This window comes from Octopus sinensis, linkage group LG2, assembly GCF_006345805.1.
Source record: "Octopus sinensis linkage group LG2, ASM634580v1, whole genome shotgun sequence".
In the NCBI taxonomy this organism is placed as follows: domain Eukaryota; kingdom Metazoa; phylum Mollusca; class Cephalopoda; order Octopoda; family Octopodidae; genus Octopus; species Octopus sinensis.
Genome location: NC_042998.1, coordinates 186,906,116 through 186,931,301, shown reverse-complemented (window position 1 = coordinate 186,931,301; position 25,186 = coordinate 186,906,116). Strand labels below are relative to the sequence as shown.

The 25,186-nt window shown below is 37.9% G+C and overlaps 1 protein-coding gene across 8 annotated transcripts in view; it reads left to right on the top strand.

The window, feature by feature from the left end:
* LOC115232359 (serine-rich adhesin for platelets) overlaps positions 1–25,186 on the top strand; it is a 138,370-nt gene that overhangs the window by 95,292 nt on the left and 17,892 nt on the right. For 7 of the 8 annotated variants that reach the window (XM_036500560.1, XM_029802207.2, XM_029802205.2 and 4 more), the window contains 3 exons: positions 8,857–8,960; positions 9,965–14,965; positions 25,000–25,093. In XM_036500560.1, the coding sequence (XP_036356453.1) occupies positions 8,857–8,960; positions 9,965–14,965; positions 25,000–25,093 (5,199 nt within the window). The remainder of the gene's footprint in view (positions 1–8,856; positions 8,961–9,964; positions 14,966–24,999; positions 25,094–25,186) is intronic. The other variant, XM_036500559.1, reaches the window with a different exon arrangement.

The following is a 25,186-nucleotide window of genomic DNA, read 5'->3' as shown; positions in this document are numbered from 1 at the left end:
TAAGAGGTAGATTTCAATGCTATCCATTACCTGAGCTGAGTCGTTCGATCCCATTGTTATATCAAAAGAATTAGCTCTATTTGGTCTAGTCCATTACTTATCGTAAATAATAATGGTTTGATGAGCTGTTAATATCATGTCTACATCTGACTTAGATAAGCTAGAATTTTTCATTGTGAATATGAGTACTTTATTTAGTATTATAGGGTTAATTGTGGAGTAGTAGCTAACCATATCTAATTGTATAAATTTGGAATTTTTTGTTTTTTCTGTTTTCATAAACCATCATGTAACCTTCTAAGTGTGCAACCATAAGGAAAGACCAATCTTAGTTTTATGGTGTAATCCAATTTTCAGACTGCAAATATCATCCAAGTTAGGAAAACAATTCCCTAAATACCATTGTATATTCAACAAGCATACAGTGAAAATATCATATGCAACATCTAACAACATGGAATACTGCATATGTAAATACAACAATAGGAAAATAAACATGCTAACAACATCTGCAGACAATGAACAAACAAATCAAAACAACACAGGATATAGGACCAGTAACAAAAATAAACAAAACAAAGATCACAAAAACTTGGATAATGTACATGACAGTTGCAGTAAGATCAAAGCAAAAACTCAAAAAAAAAAATACAACATCAGGAACGCTTCAGACACAGACAATCAGACAGGACATTTCAAAAACAAAAACAAGTCATCAGATAGATATGAAAATAATAATAGTACAAATAACTGCACCTGCTGCAGGAAATCTGCATGTCCACTCATGAACTAATGTGTCCTAAAAAACATAATATGCAAATGCACAATCACCATACCAGAATACAAAACCAATTTAACGTTAGTTATCCCCACCATATCTCCTCATTCTGAAAGGTAAACAGACGACATGCAACTTCACCAGCAGACCTAATATGGAGATTGAGGGAAGGAAGAATTAAATACCAAACGGAATGGTCTATAATAAAAAAAAAAAATGCACACCCATACAATATGCTGTCTAGTACATGTGATCTTTGCCTTGAGGAAGCCTTATGCATCCTGCTGAGTAATGAAAACTTGGTAAAATAAGCATGCTGAGAAAATCCCAAGATGTTCCCACCATGCCAAACATGCATTCTCAAGATTAGACACTGTGAAATAATAATAATTCAGGGAGTTCCCCCACTCCCCTTTTTTCAACCCTACCTAAATATACATGTTTGTCTGCCTGCACATTTCTCTCTCTCTCTCTCTCTCTCTCTCTCTCTCTCTCTCTATATATATATATATATATATATATATATAATCCATCCCTAGACCCAGCACTGTCAAATAATATTATGAATAATAACTAATGATAATTCAGTAAACTCCCCCACCAAAAAACGTGTACATGTGTCAGATTGTTCTGATCTCCCTATTTATATGAACAAGTGCCCACCCTCTTGTCTACAGTTCATGAAAGTATCTACTTGTTTGTGTAGATATATATGTGTATGTATATATTTGTATTTATGCATGTGTGTATATACATACATATGTATATGAATGTATTTGTATGTGAGCATATGTGTATTTGTATCTATATATAAATGCATGTGGATATATGTGCATGCACACAGGCATGTGTGTGAGTGGGAGAACATGGGTGTACGTATATTAATATATGTATATGTGTATGCACTTATATATGAATGTATGTATATGTGTGTGTATGTATGTATGTGTGTATATAGGCATATATACATGTTTGTGTGTGGGAGTGTATGTGTGAGCCTGTATATGTGTGTATGTATCAGACCACTGAATACTAAAGATCAGCTAAAGAAATCCACATATGTAGCCAACCATGAAGAACAGATCAGTGATACAACCAAATGAAATACCTATCTTATTCAAATGCTAACCAGTACCAAAATAACCATTTATCATTCACAGCAGTCCACCAAACACTCTGGCAGCACACACCATGAGTCTATCAGCTACTACTAAATTCAAACCACAACGCACGTAGGGGATAGCCTTGAAGTCAACAATTTTAAACTAATGGAGGCAACACTTGCATATCTCCTGAGGAAACACAACTAGATCTCATTATGCAAACAAATGGTTACATGATCAGTTACCTGTATTCTTGGAGAACTACGTTGCATTGAAACAATTGTAGCAATTAAAAATAACTGTCCAACCATATTCGTTCTTGTTGACTCCAGCTCCTCTGATTATACACATACACACACACACACACACACATATATAGGAGTGCTGGCTGTGTGGTAAGTACAGGTGTAGGAGTGACTGTGTGGTAAGTAGCTTGCTTATGAACCACATGATTCTGGGTTCAGTCCCACTGCGTGGCACTTTGGGCAAGTGTCTTCTATAGCCTCAGGCCAACCAAAGCCTTGTGAGTGGATTTAGTGAAAGAAGCCCATCATATATATATATATATATATATATATATATATATATATATATATATATATCTATATATGTGTGTGTGTGTGTGTGTGTGTGTGCGTTTGTTCCCCCAACATCGCTTGACAAGCGATGGTGGTGTGTTTATGTCCCCGTAACTTAGCGGTTTGGCAAAAGAGATTGATAGAATAAGTACTAGGCTTATAAAGAATAAGTCCTGGAGTCGATTTGCTTGACTAAAGGCGGTGCTCCAGCATGGCCACAGTTAAATGACTGCAACAAATAAGAGTAAAAGAGTATATATATATATAATTTGTGTATGTGTGTGTATATATGTAACTATAATATATAGTAATAGTTTTTCTCCAATTTGAAGCGACAGTTTTTAAATAGAAACAAATGACTGAAAATTGATGAGCTAACCCTAGCCAGAATCAAACCCACAAATCAACGCTAACACAGCTCCTTGTGCATCTGATAGGGCCAAATGCTCACCCATCAGTTTCAGCCAAATTTAGTTAATATATACTTAAACTGTCTAATACTATAATATTTGTAAACAAGGCGCAGGAGTGGCTGTGTGGTAAGTAGCTTGCTTACCAACTACATGGTTCCGGGTTCAGTCCCACTGTGTGGCATCTTGGGCAAGTGTCTTCTACTATAGCCCCGCGCCAACCAATGCCTTGTGAGTGGATTTGGTAGACGGAAACTGAAAGAAGCCTGTCGTATATATGTATATATATGTGTTTGTGTGTGTGTGTTTATCCCCCTAGCATTGCTTGACAACCGATGCTGGTGTGTTTACGTCCCCGTTACTTAACGGTTCGGCAAAAGAGAACAATAGAATAAGTACTGGGCTTACAAAGAATAAGTCCCGGGGTCGATTTGCTCGACTAAAGGCGGTGCTCCAGCATGGCCGCAGTCAAATGACTGAAACAAGTGAAAGGGTAAAAGAGTAAACCTGAAAAGCTTTGTAAATTATGGAGAGAAAGCTACTATGGAAGACTCATAGTATAATGATGACTGTATATTTCTATATCATAATATTTTATTCTTCATAGTAGCTTTCTCTCCATAACTTACAAAGCCTTTCAGGTTTGTTTACAAATATTATATGGAGTTTTAGACAAAGTAACTAAATTTGGCTGAAATTGCTGGGTGAGTGTTTGGCCCAATCGGATTCACAAGGAGCCTTGTTAGTGTTGATTTGTGGGTTCGATTCTGGTTTGGGTTAGCTTATCACTTTACAGTGTGTATATATATGTGTGTGTGTATATATATATATATTTTCAAAATGTGGCCGCGTGTGTACCGTTGGTGATTTTTTTCCCTCTTTCTTCCCTTCTCTGGATCTTTCCTTCTCCTATGTTTCCGGCGAAGAGCTCCGCTTGAAACATTAAACCCCCCTTCTTTCCTGAGCGTCCAATAATACTATATTTGTTCCACGTCCTCGCGTTGTGTTTTTTGGTGCTTTCATGTTTGGATTAACTATATATATATATATATTATCATCATAGGTATATCTGAATATATACTATTGAACTTCTGTTTACAAAGGCCTCCCATCACAAATAATTTGGTTTACGAATAATTCCTTGAGCATGAAACTTGTTCAGCTAGTGAACAGAGTCTCAAGTAATGAACATTGAAGCCGGCAACAGCCATTGGCAACAAGCTGGGAGTATCAGTTGCTGTCTAGCTTTCACTCAGTGCGCATCCCTGCTTGAATTCGCTCTGCCTTCTCTTGAATTTCCTATGGGAAAAATAGTTTCAGTTTACAAATATTTCAAGCGACAAACGCCCTTCAGGAATAAATTAAATCCGTAAACCAAGCATTGACTTTATATAAATACACACACACACATGTATGTATGCATGCATGTGTGTGTATGTGTGTATATATATATACATATGTGTGTTTATACACATAGACATATATATATGTATATATAAACACACGTATGTCTATATACACATACGTACTATCATGTACATTTGTACATATGTGTTTATTTATATATGAATTTATGTGTATGTGTGTGTATATATGTATATCATCATCATCATCATCATCATTTAACGTCCGTTTTCCATGCTAGCATGGGTTGGACGGTTCAACTGGGGTCTGGGGAGCCCGAAAGCTGCACCAGTCCAGTCAGATCTGGCAGTGTTTCTACAGCTATGTACATGTTTATATGTATGTACAGGTTGGCCCAATAATTCCTTGACCATTTCAAAATATAATAATCCTTTTTTGTATTCAATATTCAGTCTTTTATAAACAATAAATACACTTCTTGGGAAACATTTTTAGTTAGTTTTGAAAATTATGTCCCTTTAAATAACCATCATTTCATTCTTGATAATGGTGAGCTCTTTCTAAAGATTGTTCCATCACCATTTCTAATATTTCTTGGCTTATTCCTTCAATTTCTTTTCCTTAAATTGCTGGATGGTCTGAAGTTTGTTATGGTATACTGTGTCTTTCAGATATTCTCACAAGATGGGTGTGATCTCCATCTGTTATCTTTCTTTTCTGTATCTTTCTGAGCAGCTTGGTATGTGTTCAATCTAGTTGTTTTTTTCTAAGAGAGCCTTCTCTGATCCATAAAGAAGGACTGGCTCAATCAGTGTTCTAAATATTTTAACTTTTAACGTGGGTGGAAGCTTTGAGTGCCATATATATATATATATATATATACACACATATATATACACACACACATATATATATATACACACACACACACATATATATATATATATGTGTGTGTGTGTATATATATATATATATATATATATATATATATATATATATATACACACACACACTATATATTATATATACACACACCACACATATATATATATATATATATACACACACACACATATATATATATATACACACAGAAGGCGGCGAGCTGGCAGAAACGTTAGCACGCCGGGCGAAATGCGTGGCCGTATTTCGTCTGCCGTTACGTTCTGAGTTCAAATTCCGCCGAGGTCGACTTTGCCTTTCATCCTTTCGGGGTCAATAAATTAAGTACCAGTTGCGCACTGGGGTCGATGTAATCGACTTAATCCTTGTCTGTCCTTGTTTGTCCTCTCTGTGTTTAGCCCCTTGTGGGTAGCAAAGAAATATATATATACACACACACACACATATATATATATATATATAATACACACACACATATATTATATATACACACACACACATATATATATATATACACACACACCACACACATATATATATATACACACACACACACACATATATATATATATACACGCATACATATATATATACACGCATACATATATATATATATATATATATATATATATATACACGCATACACATATATATATATATATATACACGCATACATATATATATATACACGCATACATATATACATGCAGGGTGGCCATAAAGTCACACACCATCCTGCAATATGTGAAATTGCTGACATTCTCTTTTTTTTATCTCTTCACAACTGCCGATATTTCTCACAAACTAATCCTCATTGGATGGAGGCAGATAATCAACCAGGCTGGGACAATGTAATGATGTGGTGTGGGATTTGGCACAATCAAGTAATTGGACCATTTTATTTTGAGGGCTCTGTGACAAGTAATTTGTATGTGGATATGCTTGGCAACAGGATTATGCCTCATGCGCATTCACTTGGAAGAGGAAATCCTGCCTGGTTTTAGCAGGATGGGGCTCCACCCATTTATGCATTACAGGTTTGTGATTTTCTGAATGAACATTTTCCAGGAAGATGGCTCGGGCATTGCAGGCCATTTGAATGGGCATTATGGTCACCAGATTTAACTCCCATGGACTTTTTCTTCTGGGGACTACATTAAATCCCTTGTATATTCTGAAAAAATTCGTGACCAAGGACATCTTCAAAGAATTGTTGAAGTGTATGAACAAGTCAGTGGCAATGAAAAGCTATTTGAGAGGGTTCATCGCAATTTCTGATTCCATATGAACACTTGTTTAGAGCTACATGGCCAGCACTTGGAACATTTGTAATGGATTACCTACTTCCTTGCTAATAAAGCATACTTGATATCTCTCATGGTATGTGACTTTGTGACCACCATGTATATAGTTTATTGGCATGGAAGGCTGTAGGTTTTTCTACACCTGTAAACTATTATTGTTCCTGAAAGTTGTTTTTATTCCTGCTTACAGACTGCTCAAAGCTTACTAACTTCCTACACCTAGATCCTTCGATCTTTCAATTATATGTATACTTACATACGTATTACATATATATATGGGCTGGTGGCACATAAAAAGCACCATCCGAACGTGGCCGATGCCAGACCCCCCCTGGCACCTGTGCAGGTGGCACATAAAAAGCACCCACTACACTCGCGGAGTGGTTGGCGTTAGGAAGGGCATCCAGCTGTAGAAACTCTGCCAGATCAGACTGGAGCCTGCTGCCGCCCCTGGCTTCCCAAACCCCGGTCGAACTGTCCAACCCGTGCTAGCGCGGAAAATGGACGTTAAACGATGATGATGATGATATCATCAACATCATTTAACATCCACTTTCCATGCTAGCATGGGTTGGACAATTTGACTGGCGAACCAGATGGCTGCACCAGGCTCCAATCTGATCTGGCAGATTTTCTACAGCTAGGTGCCCTTCCTAATGCCAACTACTCAGAGAGTGTAGTGGGTTTTTTACATGCCACCGGCATGAGGGCCAGTCAGGCAGTACTGGCATCGGCCGTGCTCAAAGGGTGCTTTTTACGTGCCACCTTCACAGGAGCCAGTCTGGCAGCACTGGCAACGACTACGCTCAAATGGTGCTTTTTATGTGCCACCGGCACAGGAGCCTGTCAGTGGCCCTGGCAAAAATCATACTCAAATGGTTGCTTTTAATTTTCCTCTGGCAGGGTGCCAATCAGGCAGTACTGTCATAGGCCACAACAGTAATTTCACTTGCCTCAACAGGTCTTTGCAAGTGTAGTTTATTGTCCAATGATTGAAGGGTACTCTTAAATGGGCTGGTTGTACAGCACTAGCATAGGCCATGGTTATGGTCTCACTTGGCTTGCTGGGTCTTCTCAAGCACAGCATATCGGTGAGGCCTAATGTTCAAAGGTCATACTTCACCACCTCATCCCAGGTTTTCCTGGGTCTACCTCTTCCACAGGTTCCCTCAACTGCTAGTTATATATGTATTTATTTATTTATGTATGTATGTGTGTGTCTTTGTGTCTGTTTGTCCCTCCATCATTGCTTGACAACTGCTGTTGGTGTGTTATGTCCCCATAACTTTGCGGTTAGCAACAGAGACCGATAGAATAAGTACTAGGCTTTAAAAAAAGTTCTGGGGTTGATTTGTTTGACTAAAATCCTTTGAGGTGGTGCTGCAACATGCCCACAAGTCAAATGACTGAAACGGATAATGAATAAAAAAAATTTGTCTTTTGGTGTGTAATTTATTACAGTTGTGAAACTACTTCTAAGATTAACTTTATGAATTGACTATTGACACTACAATTGTCCTGAATGATTGTACCAGATGTTGTTTGTTCAACTGCTTACATGCAAAACCTCAATGACCAATGCTTTATTTACATTCAATCATAAATCAGTTATTTATTATGAGTCACTTTTTATACCAGTCGAAGAAAATAATTTGTGTTATTTTGAAATAATATCTTTGGTATTTTTGTAAAAATATTTTAAAGATGGAGTCTATTTTAATTATCATTACATCTTTATTCAAGATATTTTTAGTCTAAAAAGAATTGACTCCACAAAATTCACATTCAGTTGAAGGTGAAAATAATGCAACCTTTAATGCATATCTTTTTTGTCCTATCCAATTTATACTAATTTATCAATTATTTTGAGTAAGCCACCCATTTTTATAATGTTTAAATTAATAACCTTTCTTTTTATACCAGTCGAAGAAAATAATTTGTGTTATTTTGAAATAATATCTTTGGTATTTTTGGCAAAATATTTTAAAGATGGAGTCTATTATAATTATTATTACATCTTTATTCAAGATATTTTTAGTCTAAAAAGAACTGACTCTGCAAAATTCACATTCAGTTGAAGGTGAAAATAATGCAGCCTTTAACCCTTTCGTTACCAACCCGGCTGAAACCGACTCTGACTCTGAGTACAAATATCTTGTTTTCATAAGTTTTGAATTAAAATCTTCCACCAAACCTTAGTCACAATTTATGTTTCTAACACTAGCTGAATGATAACTAAGTTATTTTAATAAATTCTTTGTTATATTTAAGGTAATTGAAAGAAACACAGAGCTTCTGAAAATAAATATAGTAACGAAAGGGTTAATGCATATCTTTTTTGTCCTATCCAATTTATACCAATTTATAATGTTTAAATTAATAACCTTTCTTTTTTGTATTTATTTCCTATCGTAGGTCCTATGAATCATTATCCGGAGGATATGCCTAATCCTTATGGTGCCAATACTGGACGTATGGCTCTAAGTTCTGATTACCTCACTAGAGACAATCCTCAGATGGTAAGGAAATATCTTTTAATTGTTAAATAAAATTTGTTGTTTCATTTTTATGTTTTCATTTCATGGCTGTTTTAATATCAACAATTCATTAGAATCTGAGATATGCCTTATAAGATATTAATTTTAAAAGAAAATCTATAATAACGCATTTTTAGTACTATATATTGAATTACATTTGAGTTTTCTGAGCAGACTCATCTAACATGTAGCTAAGGTACAATTATTAAATTTTAATCACAAGAATTATGTCCCTTTGTAAGCTTATCCTACTTGTCTGCCTCACTGAAAATAGGTATCATTCTCGCCTGTTGAAAAACATCATCAGTCTCATCTTCATTTAATGCCTGTTTTCCATGCTGGCTTTGATGGAAAGCTGACAAGACCAGGGGCCACACCTGACTCCATTGCCTATTTTGGTTTGGTTTATACTGCTAGATACCCTTCCCAATGCCAACCACTTTACAGTGTACTTGGTGCTTTTTACGTGGCACTGGCATGAGACTGCTGTAAAAATACTTCTTCATATGCAAGTATCAACATTTTCACACACATTCATTGCATACTAGCATTTTCAGAGAAGTTAAATATCATCATCATCATTTAGTGTCCGTTTTCCATGCTAGCATGGGTTGGACGGTTTCAACTGGGGTCTGTGAAGCCGGAAGGCTTCATCAGGCCCAGTCAGATTTGACAGTGTTTCTACGGCTGGATGCCCTTCCTAATGCCAACCACTCCGTGAGTGTAGTGGGTGCTTTTTACGTGCCACCTGCATATTTTATGAAATAGTTGTCAAATTATAAAAAGGAGGTCAAAAATGGAGTTCTTTCAAATGAAATATCTTTTGAGGAAGCCTTCATTTTTGCTTTTTAATTGCTTTAATAATTTTTTTCTGTCTCTTGCATTTATACTCAATCTCAAAATTGATAAAGATTTGGGCAACTTATTTGCCGAAGTTCTAAACATAATCAGTGAGTGTTATTCTGATGTCCTTTGTGTATTTGTAGATGAGTCGTGGTATGTCTGGTTATCCACTGCAGAGTTATGGCGATCATCCTTCCAGTCATATGATGCTTTCCCAACAAACTTCTTTTCATGGACACAATGCCGCTGCAGCTGCAGCAATGTACAACCAACATAACCAGTCTCAACAGTTCATGGGACAACGTTTTTCTAGCCCCTACCAAGCCTCTCATTATTCTTCTATGGGTGCTGTGGCACAGAGTTCCGCTGCTGCTGCTGCTGCTGTACAAATGTCAGCTGCACAAATGTCACAGCTATCAGCTGCGCAGATGTCCAGTATGGCCAGCAACTCCATGTACAGTTCATCACCTGCTTCTTCTTCTAGTTCTTCCCACAATCCGCATTCTCATCCATATATGCGACACTCCTCCAGTTGCCAGAACCCACAGCAAGTAGCCGACAACATTTTGCAAATGGCTTCGGTAAACTATCCTAGTAATCAGACAGTACATGTTCCCATCAACAAGAGCCGGACTGCACCATATCACCTACCCCGCTCACCTCAGTATAGCATGCAGACTTGTAACAGTCCTGTTCAGCCTCAGATGCGTCACAATGCTGCTCAGTATGGCTATCCTAGTACATCACCCCATCCACCTGCAGCCCGGACATCTCCGATAAGCCCTATGTTGATGCATAGTCCAGCAAGTCATCATAGTAACCAGTCTATGCCAAATTCCAGTCCTGTCTCTTTACATAGTCCTGCTCCAGCCAATGTGAAATCTCCTGTCACTACGCCGTCCCCAATTACAAGTAGTCTTCGTTCGCCTTGTGCTGTTCAATCGATGACGTCGCCTGTGGGCTGTGGAAAACAGATTTGCTCTCCTCCACATTCAATAAACAGTTCTTCTGGGATGCAACAGTCTCCGTTAGGCAGTAACAGTAGTAGTGGTTATGTTTCATGCAACACTAGTATTAAGTCTCCAGGTCCACAACATCAACAACAACAACAACAACAACAACAGCAGCAGCAGCAGCAACAACAACAACAACAACAACAACAACAACAACAGCCACCACAACAACAGCATCATCATCATCAACATCATCAACAGCCTCAACAACAACAACCACAACATCAGCAACAGCCACAGCAACAAAGACCTCCATCTCAAAATCGATACTCTCCTCATCCCATAGGTTCCCCTATCAGCCATGCTGGCTCACCATATGCATTGTCAAAAGCTCATATTAACAGTCCCCCTCAAAGCCAAAACTTTCAACATACACCATCAATGAGCCCATATGTTAGTGATGCCTCCCAGGACTCCACTGCTAGCCAATCTACAGCAGCTCCTCTTGTTGTCAAGAACCCCTTACAATCACTCGAAAAACTTGTGTTGCTTCCAGAGTCACAAGTGATAGATCCAAAGAGTGTAGTCAATGATGCTTGTCTACCCTCCCCCTCTCATAATAATGAAGGCCCAAAAAACTGTGATATTCCAAGTGATCATCGAAATTCTGGTGGCTGTATTTCTTCCAACTCGTCCTCAACCTCTTGCAGCAATAGTAGCACTGCCTGTGGCAGTACCAGTTGTACTGATGGAAAACACTGTGATAATGGCAACACAACCACTAGCAACAATTCTGGCTCTAACAAGTCAGACTATTCATTTAAAATATCACCACCTCCACCACCAAACCCTACTATAGCTCCTCTTTCATTGCCTCCTGCTTCTTCAACACTGGAAGACAATGGGGCCCTTCATGGTCTCCTAGCCAAACAAGACAATAACCTGAACACAAAGGCATCACCACAACAGGTTTCAGTTCCTCCACCATCTCCTACGCTCAAGTGGGATGTGCGCTTTGCTGAGGACACCAGTAACAATACTGTGAGTCACACTGAAACATCTGCTGACACAAAACTACCAGATCAATTGGATATTCCAACATTTAATAATAAAGTCCCATTTCAATCTAAATTGGAAAACTCTCCAGTTGAAATGAAACATGAAGTGGTTTCTTTTGAAAGCAATAAGCAAGATATTCTTGACTCGGATAACAGCAGTACTGCCACTGTGAATTCTAGCGTAAGTGCACCATTAGATGATACATCTTCATCTTCAGCAATTTCCAATTCATTGTTCTCTCCTGAACAGAATTCTATAAATGCTAGTGTTACTTCTTGCTCAAATACTGCAACTCCATCTCAAACTACCAGCAAGTCAGGCTGCCTTGTTGGAAATCCTAGCACTGATTCAGCGAATACACCACCACACTCAATGTCCTCAGCCGTCTCTGCTCCGTTGTTTTCTCAGCCTCTCGCTGATATAGAAGTAGAAATGGAAACTAACAGTCAAGATGATAATGAGACACCTGCATCTCCGAAGCAACTCCAGTGCTCGCCGAATCCTCTGGTTAATGGTATAACAGATGTCTATCCAAGTCCCGACCTCTCGCAAAGTAAAGAAGAAACTTTGTGTCTCAGTCCAAAATGTGAAGATGGCATTTCTTGCTCCCCAAAAGAAAACAAGAACCAACATAAAGAAAATACTGCTGAACTACAAGTAGAAATTAAACTAGATGTGAAAACTGAGTCGTCTGAAGGTGCCAATAATCCAAATCCTTCAGGTTCTTTGAAAAGTAACGAGAATCCACCTCAAGCAACCCGTCGCAGTCCCAGAAAGAAAATGACTGTGAATACTAGCCTTTCCACTGATGTCAATGTAGTGACTGCATCAACCACTGCAATCATTAACACAAACACATCCTTCACAGTGTCATCGCCTGTATATTCTACAAGTGAAAGCAGTGCACTGACAAATAATTCTGTTTCTACTCCTACTTCCTTATCAGCCCTCCTTCCTGTTACTACTACTACTACCACTACTACTACGACTGCTACAACTACTACTACAACTGCTGCTGCTGCTGTGAAGCAAAGTGTGCAAACTAGTGCTACTCAGACAAATCTTAGCAAAGTGAAGAGATCAAAGCGTATCCAAAATAACCAAACTGTAAAAGCAATAGCTCAGAAAGAAGAACAAGACAATGAAACCAGCTCTCGGCTTCGTGTACGTAAAGATTCAGGTAACACGTATACGCGGCAAATGCGTAATTCTTTACTCCGATCAATTACAACTTCTCAGAGTAAGGTGTACGCTGGTGGGGGGCCAGAGATTACTGGCAGTTGTGAATTGGATACCGTTGATGATGAGCACATATCAAGAGATGAAGAGCCAGCAGAAGAAAGAACGAACGGTTGTGAGCAAACGAAAACCTTGTCCAATTCTGACAGTGCTCTGGACAACAGCAAAGAAGAAGGTAGTACAACAGAACAATCCAAGTTAGAGCTGGATACAGACAGTCTCTTTCAAAAAGACAGTATCGAGTTAGTTGGTGATAATACTTCTCAGTCTAAGAAAGAGGAATTAAGCCAGACTCCAAAAAATAAAAAACGAGGCAGTAGCCGAATCAGCCAACAAACAAAATCTTCTCAAGAAGAGAAAAGTCACACAGCTCTTGGCCCTGCACCTGAAGAGAACAAAAAATGTCTCTTTGAAAGGCCTACCCATTCAACTTCCAACGAGGAAGAACAAATAGATAATACCACAGTAATAAAAAAAGAACCATGTGATGAAGATGAGCAACATTCCACGACAGCTGCGAAAGCTAGTCCCATGGAGCATGACGTCAGTGGAGAAGATAGTAGTCGCACTCCAGAACCAATGGTAAGAAGACGCCGAAAGCGACAAGATTCATCATCTGTAGACTTTGACTGTGTTGTGGATACAAATATAATGGTTGATTCTGTATCTTATGATGAAAATATTCTCTGTTCTAAGAGAAAAAGGACAATTAAATCTGAAGTTTTTCCTTCAAGAAATCCGGAACCAGAACCTGCACCAATTTCTAAAGCACCTGTAGAAATCTTGGAAATAGACTTGACTGACGAGAGTAATCCTATTAAGCAGGAATTTTCCAATAACATGGAGAATAACTCTGACTTAAGTGATGAAGAAGCAAGTGATAGCAAGGCTAATGAGCTTTGCCCTGACCCTCAACTTTCTTTAAATGTTGAATTTAAAGAAGAATTGACACCCTCTGAAACAAATGAAACTGATGGGGCAATGACACCTGACAAGAAGAGCAGCACATCTGCTGGTAAAAAGAAAAAGAAAGGGCGACCGCCAGCAAAAGGGTCTTTGCGGGGTCGAAAGATAAGTCGTGGCAAGTCTGATATTTATAGCGCTTTTCCCCCTGATAGTGACTCTTTCAAGTCTTTGAAACTGAAAAAAACAATGGATTTAATGTCCAGCACCAAAAAGAAAAAAAATGAGATGGGATCTGTTACAACTGGTCCATTTATACGGATGACGACTATAAAGGATGAACCGGCAAACTGCATAGTTGTTAATCAACACCAAGAAGACAATGACTCCAAATTGAACAAGAAGTCTAAAATCAAATGTCCCTCAACCGGATCTTCAGTTCAGATATCTAATTTACCGTCTGAAAAATCTGTCTTAGTTCCCAGAACCTCTTTAATCGGGGATGTTTGGGTTTGTGTACTGTGTGGTAAAGGTAGCACTTACAAATTTCTCGGAGATTTATTTGGACCTTATTATCCAGAGGGCTTCCACCCCACTGTAAAATCAGAAAAACCTGACAAAGTGCAGGTTCCTCCAGCATTGACTGCACCTCCTTTACCGTCACCTCTTGGCCAAGCCTCTAACCCTGACAGCTCACCTAATGCTTCAACCTTGACTCCTATTTCTGAAGATTTATCCAAAATGGACAGTAAACACAAACGGAAGAGGACTTTACCTTTTGTTGAGCAAACCAGTGGTATTGACAGGCGAATACGAAAGTCATCAAGTGATGAACGAGGTTGTGGCAGTGATGTAGACTGTGAGCAGTTAAATTCTGATGTATCTGAGGTTTGGGTCCATGAAGATTGTGTTGTTTGGTCAGACGGTGTATATTTAATAGGGAATAAACTGTATGGTCTTGAAGAGGCAGCTGCAATTGCTTCAGCTACAGTGAGTAACATTTTACTTCTCTCGTATATTTTCAAATTTTTTTTGCAATTATTTTGTGTAGAAAAATGTTTAAGTGACTTGTGTAATGTTAGTTTGAGATTGATTTTTATGAACATCCTTGCATTGTTTATTAGCAAGATATGCTTAATTAGAATCAGTAAGAGAACCTATTTAAAAATGTATCTAAACGGCAAAATGTCTGTCTGTGTGTATGCCCTTTATACAAATCCACGATTTTTCAGTTAGAGGGCTCGCACTTTCTATGGTCATTCAAAACCATCGAAGGGTGGTCGTGCACATCTTTACATTTCTCCAGTCACCCCGCAAAGCCATTGAAAAATCAATAGAAGTGACTTTTTTGTGAATTTTCTATCCAAAACCTAATCAGAATGCCCGAAACTTGATACGCCAATTGAATGCCAGCTAGCTGTATGTGATTGGTCGGAAATTTGGACAGTACTCGTGTGTATGTGCGCACGCACGCAGCTGTATATGCATGCACTAGCAGTATGACCCAGCATTGCCAGGTCATAGTGCTAGTCCTATAAAAATGTCAAGAGGAAGAAAGTGCTTAAGTTTTGTTCAAATTAATTTCATGTAGTAGATAAAATAACTTGTGTTGAAATTTTGACCAGCTTAACTTCTATGTAGGAGATACTAATAACTGCTTGTCAGTTTGCATACTCAACTCTTAATTAGAAACAGAATTTTGCCATCCTTTCTTTTACTCATTCACGTATGTGTCTTGATTATTAGAGCATAGCTAATAGCAATAAGTAGCATAATGTCTAAGCTATATATAATAGGGAAAAAAAAAACTGAACTTGTGTAAAATGTTTGCATGTAAATAAAGTGACCTGGTATATGTAGAAAGAAATGTTTCAAACAAGATTTGTTGGGTATGTAATAATGTAACTTATTGCAAGTTATGAAGCAGATATCTATGTTAGTCATTTAATGCAAGAGAGACAACTGTACTGATATAAATGGTAGTCACGAAATGAAAATGTGGGTTTAACAACTAGAGCATTGCAGTTCCAACCTGGCTGGTTCTCATTCAGTTTTTTGATGCAGACAGGATCATGTTTTTCAATCAGAGCTTTAACCTCAAAACTGGTTTTGAATGAAATTAGACATATACTTCGTTTTTGGATTTGGTTTGCAAATCTTCCATGCTTCCTGAGATTCGCCAACACTACACCTGATTTTCTCCCCTCCATACACACACAGGCATGTATCTGACTCATACATTGTTCGCTTCCCAGACATTTTTACATTACTGCATGTACTTTATATGCACTTTCTGACAAGTTGTGGTTCTCCTGAGCACTGTATACAATAATTTCATTATATTATATATATTCTTTATATGAGTTCGTGTGTTGAAGCATATTCTGTTGTGTCTGGGGAGAGTCATTTTCTTTTTGTGCTTTATAATGTAACACACTCACCGGTAAAATTTCCACTTATTTCTTCAAGATAATTGAAAAGGCTGCAAGACGTAATGAAAATTTTAGGAAAATTAAAATAAGAAATAAGTGGAAATTTTACCAGTGAGTGTGTTATATTATAAGGCACGAAAAGAAAATGACTCTCCCCAGACACAACAGAATAGACATATACTCTTATATAGGTTTAAATAAATTTTCTGTCTCTACTTGTCTGGCTTTTTCATCACTACCATAATGGCCCCTGTTCCTCAGAGCTTACTGATTTCATACTTCCACCGCTCAGGTTCACATGATCCAAATGTTATCCCACCCCTCTTTTACTCTCTTTTACTTGTTTCAGTCATTTGACTGTGGCCATGCTGGAGCATCGCCTTTAGTCGAGCAAATCGACCCTGGGACTTATTCTTTGTAAGCCCAGTACTTATTCTATTGGTCTCTTTTGCTGAACCGCTAAGTAACAGGGACGTAAACACACCAGCATCGGTTGTCAAGCAATGCTAGGGGGACAAACACAGACACACAAACATACACACACACACACACACACACATATATATATATACATATATACGACAGGCTTCTTTCACTTGCCCAAGACGCCACGCAGTGGGACTGAACCCGGAACCATGTGGTTGGTCAGCAAGCTACTTACCACACAGCCACTCCTGCGCCTATCAACTTTGTTGTATGTTTATGTGCATATACATCTTAACTTTTCAACAATAATTTCAAGGATATATCCACAAATGGTACTTTTATCGACACAGTTATTATGTTACATATGATCCAATTGTCATTCCTCCTATCTCTCTTAAATGTTTATTGTGATGTAGTGATTTGTAAATGTGTTTAAAATTATGATTCTGTCATTGACTAATTACTGTTACCTTAATAACACTCAAAATTAACAGCATTTCCACACCAGTTTGTTTAATTAATTTTTTGATGTCATGTCAGAAAACAAGAACTTTTCTTACACAATAAAAGAAGAGTGACATGCTATTTTTGATACTGTAAATAATTCCTTTGAGCTTGTGTGTATTGATGAGAATGGTGTAGTGGAGGCGCAATGGCCCAGTGGTTAGGGCAGCGGATTCGCGGTTTCGATTCCCAGACCGGGCGTTGTGAGTGTTTATTGAACGAAAACACCTAAAAAAGCTCCACGAGGCTCCAGCAGGGGATGGTGGTGATCCCTGCTGTACTCTTTCACCACAACTTTCTCTCACTCTTACTTCCTGTTTCTGTTGTGCCTGTATTTCAAGGGGCCGACCTTGTCACTCTCTGTGTCACGCTGAATATCCCTGAGAACTACGTTAAGGGTGCACGTGTCTGTGGAGTGCTCAGCCACTTACACGTTAATTTCACGAGCAGGCTGTTCCGTTGATTCAGATCAACCGGGACCCTCATCGTCGTAACCGACGGAGTGCTTCCATCCATTGATGAGAATGGTGTATCACTGAGTTCCATAGTACTGGCATGGAATTACTCTTTGTCATTTAAACCGATGATATCCAGGCCAAATATTCTACCTGTCTTACATTGAAACCAGCCACATCTGGCCTTTCAATAATGTCAGTCTAAAAATAAACAATGACATCACTGAAATCTTGAACTTATTAGATAATGCATGATTAATTCAAAACAGTGTGAATAAATAAGCATTACATTTGACAGCAATCTGAATGCTGAATGATTAACTTGAGATACATAGTAGAGGTGGTACAATGTAAGTTATGTATACTATAACTATCTAAATATGACTGGTCTAGAGATTGGGATTATAACCTAAAATTTGATTATATTATGACAGAAAAGGTAAGCAACAAATATTCATTCATGTGAAATTGGACTATTTCACTTAGTTCTGTGGGAAATTTTTCTTGTGACATAATTCATTGTTTTTATATTTCTTTTTCTTTTTTTTTATTTGAAAAGGGCTGAATGTGTCAAATAAGATTGAGGATGGATAAAAACAATTATTGAACAAAATAAATAAATAAAATAGAAATAAACTGGATTAGTATTTGTACTGGGACTTTAGTATTCATGCTGATTGAGCTATTCAGATTAATAGAGCAGCTGAAAAATCATTTTCACAAAATGTGTTTGTTCATAGATACGTCAATTCCAGTTGACGGCAACACTTCTGTGAAAGTGCTTGGAAAGTTAAGTAGATACATGGAGACCTTGAAATAGAGATCTGAAAAATATAGCAAATGTGATTATCAGAGCTTTGGAGATAATAGCAAATGACAATGTGATCAAGTGAAGAGACCCCAAAGTATCAGAATTACAAAAAATTGTTCTCATGGACACTGTCTACATCATGAGAAAAACTCTGTCAACCTGAGAATATCTCAGTGTTTTAAACTCTTTCAAAATTGAAAATATTACAAGCCACTTTTATTGAAAACTTAATTCTCTGTATTTGGTCTCCATTTTCAGCAATGTATCATTGCTACTCATAAGTAACAGTCACAGTAAAATTTACAACTTGAGATATCTGGACGAGGTTTGGAACAGCTCATATGAAATAAAACAAAATAATAATAATAATAATAAACACTTGTAGAAAAGATTTGTTGCAAATGTTTTATCATCATCATCATCGTTTAGCGTCCGCTTTCCATGCTAGCATGGGTTGGACGGTTCAACTGGGGTCTGGGAAGCCAGAAGGCTGCACCAGGCCCAGTCTGATCTGGCAGTGTTTCTATGGCTGGATGCCCTTCCTAACGCCAATCACTCCATGAGTGTAGTGGGTACTTTTTATGTTCCACCGGCACAGGTGCCAGACTAGTCTGGCAAACGGCCATGATTGGATGGTGCTTTTTATGTGCCACCGGCACGGAGGCCAGGTGAGGCTGGCAACGGCCACGATCAGAATATAGAAGAATATTGATGTAACCTCTTGAAATATCAGGAGCAGCACATTAAAACAGAAATGTAACAAAGAACAACAAAAGTAATTGGTAAAGTTGAAGAAAATTACTAGATTGGTTAGAGTGAATTTAAAATAGTTGTTGCATACAAGGCAGAGTAAGCAACAAATTGATTTGAAATGGAATACATTTAATTCTAATTTTTATTTTTTAATGAGCGCCATACGACTGTGATCGTTGACAGTCCAGCTATTCAAGTATGATCATTACCAGTGTCGCCTTACTGGCACTTATGCCTGTGCTAGTAGGGTGCCAAGAGCACCATCCGAGCGTGATCGTTGCCAGAGCAGCCAACTAGCTTCTGTACCCATGGCACGTAAAAGGGAACCATTTGGGAATGATCGTTACCAACATTGCTTCACTGGCGCCAGTGCCGCCTGACTGGCCCCCGTGCCGGTAGCATGTAAAAAGCACCCACTACACTCTCGGAGTGGTTGGCGTTAGGAAGGACATCTAGCTGTAGAAACTCTGCCAGATCAAGATTTAGGAGCCTGGTGCAGCCATCTGGCTTGCCAGCCCTCAATCAAAATCAGCCAACCCATGCTAGCATGGAAAGCGGACGTTAAAATGATGATGATGATATGAATTCATACTATAAATTAGAGATTCATGTATTCATATCTTTAAGTAAATACCTTTTTGTGTGAGTCAAGATTAGATCTAGTTGTATTCATTTTAAGAAGAGTAAGTGGTGCTACAGTGAAAGGAAAGCATATTACAAATGAGAGGTTTCCTTTAAAGTGCTAAATATCTTTTCTTTCAAAGTTTAAGCTTCAATTTTGTTATTCCTACTTCATTCATTTGTAATTATTTACTTGTTGATTGTCCTAACTGCACGTCTGCCATATACAGGAAGCATATTCTACTGTAGTAATAAAAACTTAAAGAATTTCATTTTACTAAGTAGAATATAACATCTAATATATAAGTAGAGTTGATAGTAAGGCTATGGACTAACTTGATAGCACTATCTGCTTACCCATAGTGTAATTTCTGTCAATAATTTTTTAGCTTATTGTCCAGTATCTAAACTCTTCAACCATTGTGCTTGATGATGATATCACGATGGTAATGATTTCTTTTCTTGAGGCTACTTTTTTCTGGCTTTTAGAGTTGGTACTGTAATATTGAATTTTGATATACCTGGCACTCCATCAGCTATGGTAAAGAGGGTTCCAGTTGGTCTGAGCACTCCACAGACATGTGCCCCCTCAGGGAGATTCGGTGTGACATAGAATGTGACAAGGCTGGCCCTTTGAAATACCACTCATTTTTTCTAGCAGAGTGGACTGAGGCATCATGAAGTAAAATGTCTTGCCCAGTGTGCCACCAGGCATCGAAGTCTTGACCATATGATTGTGAACTGAATACCCTAACCACTAAGCCACATGTCTTCACACTGAATTTTTAAGATAACTCCATGGGAAATAGTATTACAAATGCAGGGTTGAATTGTTTTTCTTTCTCTTGCAGCAATTGGGCTGTGAGTTGGTATACTGCCACATCTTGTACTACAGCCAAAGCTCTGATCACTGAGATACAGAAAGTATAGCTTCATAGTAAACATCTGATATCTTACTTTATCATGCAATCCTCAAATTAAGGAAATGAGTTTAGCATCCACACATTCCTTTTTTAGCTCATAGTATTGGTCCTCTTTTTGTGCCTCTCACTCACTCACACTCTCTCTCTATCTCTCTCTCTGTGACAGAAAACTGTCTTGATTCATGCTGTTTTCATCTGTTTTATCACTCTATGAATACATTAGCTTTTGCTATGTAATTGCGTTCTATTAATCCTACATGCCTCAAACATCTTCAGAAGATGATAAAATCCATAATCTGAAGAAACTGAAGGCCTGTATTGGTAACGATGGCAATGTAATCCAGTCTCATTAAGTTTAATTTCTGTTATCAGAAATGGGGACATTTTTATTTCTCACAGCAGCTAGACTTATTAAAGAAACTTTTAGCATCTTCAGTAAAACTTCTTAACATGTAGGTCCTATTATTACACAGTTTCCTCACATGATTAGAAAGTTTTCCTTTCAAATTTGCATGTGTGTATATGTGCATGCTTTTGATTATGATGGTAGCACATTATATTTGCTGTTAATTTGTTCATTGTACATAATGAATATTTTTCATTTTAAAGAATCTATATTATTCAATATTTCTTTAAATCATTTTTTTAGAATATTAAAATTTTTTTCTTAGTTATTTTTTAATGCAAAACATTTTATTCAATTCTGTTTTTTGAACTGTATGTGTGTGTCTGTGTGTGAAGATGCATGACTTATTTCTTTACTACCCACAAGGGGCTAAACACAGAGGGGACAAACAAGGACAGACAAACGGATTAAGTTGATTATATCGACCCCAGTGCGTAACTGGTACTTATTTAATCGACCCCGAAAGGATGAAAGGCAAAGTCGACCTCGGCGGAATTTGAACTCAGAACGTAGTGGCAGACGAAATACTGCAAAGCATTTCGCCCGGCGTGCTAACGGTTCAACCATCTCGCCGCCTTGAGATGCATGACTTACTGGTTAGGGTATTGCACTCATGATTGCTAGATTGTGGGTTTGATTCCTGAACCGAGCGGCGTGCTGTACTCTTGAGCAAAACACTTCATTTCAAGTTCCTCCAGTCCACTAACCCTGTGATGTGCTAGCCTTCTAATTAGAGGGTATGTTGGTCTGCTCGCCTATCCGGTGGGGTGGCATCATTCAAAAGCTAAAACAATGCAAAAGCGCATTGTGACCAGTGATAACATCCAATAGTCTGGGCAACCATGATCACGTTATACATACAAGTGTATGGTTATATGCAAATGTGTTTGTGTGAGTGCAGATATCTGCATATATATGTGTCATTTCTAAATTGTCTGCTTTCACCCAGCTTTTCTTTGCTAAATTTTTAAATACATCAATGCAGCAAGAATCTGTTTTCAATAAAAAAAGTAATGTAAGAAGATATTTCAAACTTCTTGTGTGTTACAAACACACACAAACATATATAGTAATGTCTCTACATTAAAAAACCAACCTTCATAGCAAAAGATGAGAAGAATGAATAGGAAGAATGGTAATAATGTAACGTAAATTTATAGAAGAATTGAACCTAAAGATTAACTGTGACCCATATCAAGAAGTTAAACAATTGCTATGTAAGAGATCTAAAACCTCCACTGAGACCTATAAAAAACTCTCCAGACGCTATTTTACAACAATTGCAGTAGAATTGTGTCAATGACCAGGTCACAGATGTGTGACAAACATTTTGACACCTCACAGAATAAATAAAAGTGAATGAAAATGACGTAGATAGTTTAAAGAAGAAATTATGGTTGTCATCATCATCATCTCTGAGCAGCTCTGTAAAAATTGATGTTCTGTGAGCTTATGTCATGTTCAGTAAGTTTCTCTGATAAGATTTGGAATTTTTATTATTAAATTAAGACTTTTTTTGAAAGAGAGTTTAAAAAACTGTCTCCCCTCATTAGGGTTGGCACAGATTCTTTTTCCTGTCCTCTGCAGTCAGCAGACAAACATTTTTATTAAAAATGTCAAGTATTTGACATTTGAAAAGGAAGAAACAGTGGAAGACAGCTATTACTGTCATGGTAGTGTTAACATTCACCCTTTTGTTACTGTGTTTCTGTTGAAATACATCTTTGATCCGACAGAAAATAATGAAGACTCTGGATCATAAATTAATGAAATTTTGACCGAGGGCGCAGGAGTGGCTGTGTGGTAAGTAGCTTGCTAACCAACCACATGGTTCCGGGTTCAGTCCCACTGCGTGGCATCTTGGGCAAGTGTCTTCTGCTATAGCCCCGGGCCGACCAATGCCTTGTGAGTGGATTTGGTAGACGGAAACTGAAAGAAGCCCGTCGTATATATGTGTGTGTGTGTTTGTGTTTGTCCTCCTAGCATTGCTTGACAACCGATGCTGGTGTGTTTACGTCCCCGTCACTTAGCAGTTCAGCAAAAGAGACCAATAGAATAAGTACTGGGCTTACAAAGAATAAGTCCCGGGGTCGATTTGCTCGACTAAAGGTGGTGCTCCAGCATGGCCGCAGTCAAATGACTGAAACGAGTAAAAGAGTAAGAGAGGGTTTTAATGTAGTTGAGAAACATAACAATTACTGTGTAGTTGTTATTTCTGATAGTCCTGTATATACTGCGGTGCAACTCGGCTGTGTTGCAACATTTTATTTTCAGTGCAGTACTAGTGTTGGCAACAACAAAAACCAAGAAAAATAATGCAGTGTGAGACGAAGATATTAACATTGACAAGACCAGTAACAAAAAAGGTTGAGAGTGTCAGTGGAAAGTTGAATGAGAAAGTAACCCTAGCATCAACCACAACAAAAATCCCAGCACCATTAACAGCGAGTGAAAGAGGAATAAAGGGGATATGAACAGCAATAATGAAAACAACTGTTACACCAGGCATTGAGGGGGGGTCATGTCAGTCTAGTCTCTTTCACTCGCCCAAAAGATACACTACTTATATCAAGTAAACGTCAGCCCCACACTCACCTTAGATATAAGCAGCACTCAACAAGAGCTCTTGTGGGCCCTCCAAATGTTAAATGTCTCTATCATTGAGGGTCTCCCTTGGTGAAAAGTGCATCTTTAACTGAAGTAACACTGCATCCCAAAGATTGGCTCCTCTTTGCAGGGCCCAACATTTGCTGACATCCAAAAATGCTTAAGTGAGGCTCACAACAGAGTACTCATCACACATTTGGGATGGTGCTATTATTGCATCCTAGATTGCATCTAGAGAAAGACCATTTAATTGATTGCCTGGAAATCAGAGACACACTCTGGCCTTTAGCCCTATAGATATAGCAAGTAATAAAAAATGGCTTCACACTCTCTATCAGTACTAGAGTCCTACAAAAAATAGTGTCACAAGCGCTTGGACTGAATACTTCATTCAGTCTTGGGACTAGTGAAGCTTTGAGTCTTAGAATGGTAGTATTTCTGGAACACAATTTGAATCATTCATTAAGAATCAGTTACCTACTAATGCATAAAAAGAATGATGATGATGAGAAAACCTTTCTCCTGCACAGGCTGGAAAGTAATTAATATCATCATCATCATATAATGTCTTCTTTCCATGCTAGCATCGTCAGATGGTTTGACTGGAACTGATAAACTGGACAGCTGCATCAAGTTCCAGTTTGGTTTGGTATGGTTTCTATGGTTGGATGCCTTTCCTAACACCAAGCTCTCAATGAGTAGTTTGTAATGTTTTGGGGACTCTGGTGTTTTTGTTCACAATTAAGTTTTATTATATTATTTTTAAAAGTGTTTGTTCTTTTTTGGATGTTTTATTTTTACTATTATAGTGATGAATTAGTTTTTGTAAAAAAACTCACTACAAATACACATTTAAATTAAATAGGTTGGATTTTTCTTCACTTTGCAGTATTTTATTAATTGTTCAAATATGCCTAGATATCTTTTCCTTTTCAGTAGTGAAGTTTTAGACTGAGGCAAGTTGGCACTACATCTTGCTAGTACAGTCCATATATTTGAATTTGATGCAAAACATTAACAATTTGACAATTCAGTTGATATATTATTTCATTACATAATAATATGGTTTTCTTATGTATTTTTCAGATTTGCTCTATTTGCAAAGAACGAGGTGCAATGGTTGGCTGTCTTCATAAAGGTTGCACTCAGAAATACCATTATATATGTGCTGCAGAAAAGGGTAGGTTTATTATTTTCATAGCAATATTTACCTTGAATCAGTATCAGTGAATTGCACCACAGTAAATGTATATAAATGTATTTTGTTCCAACT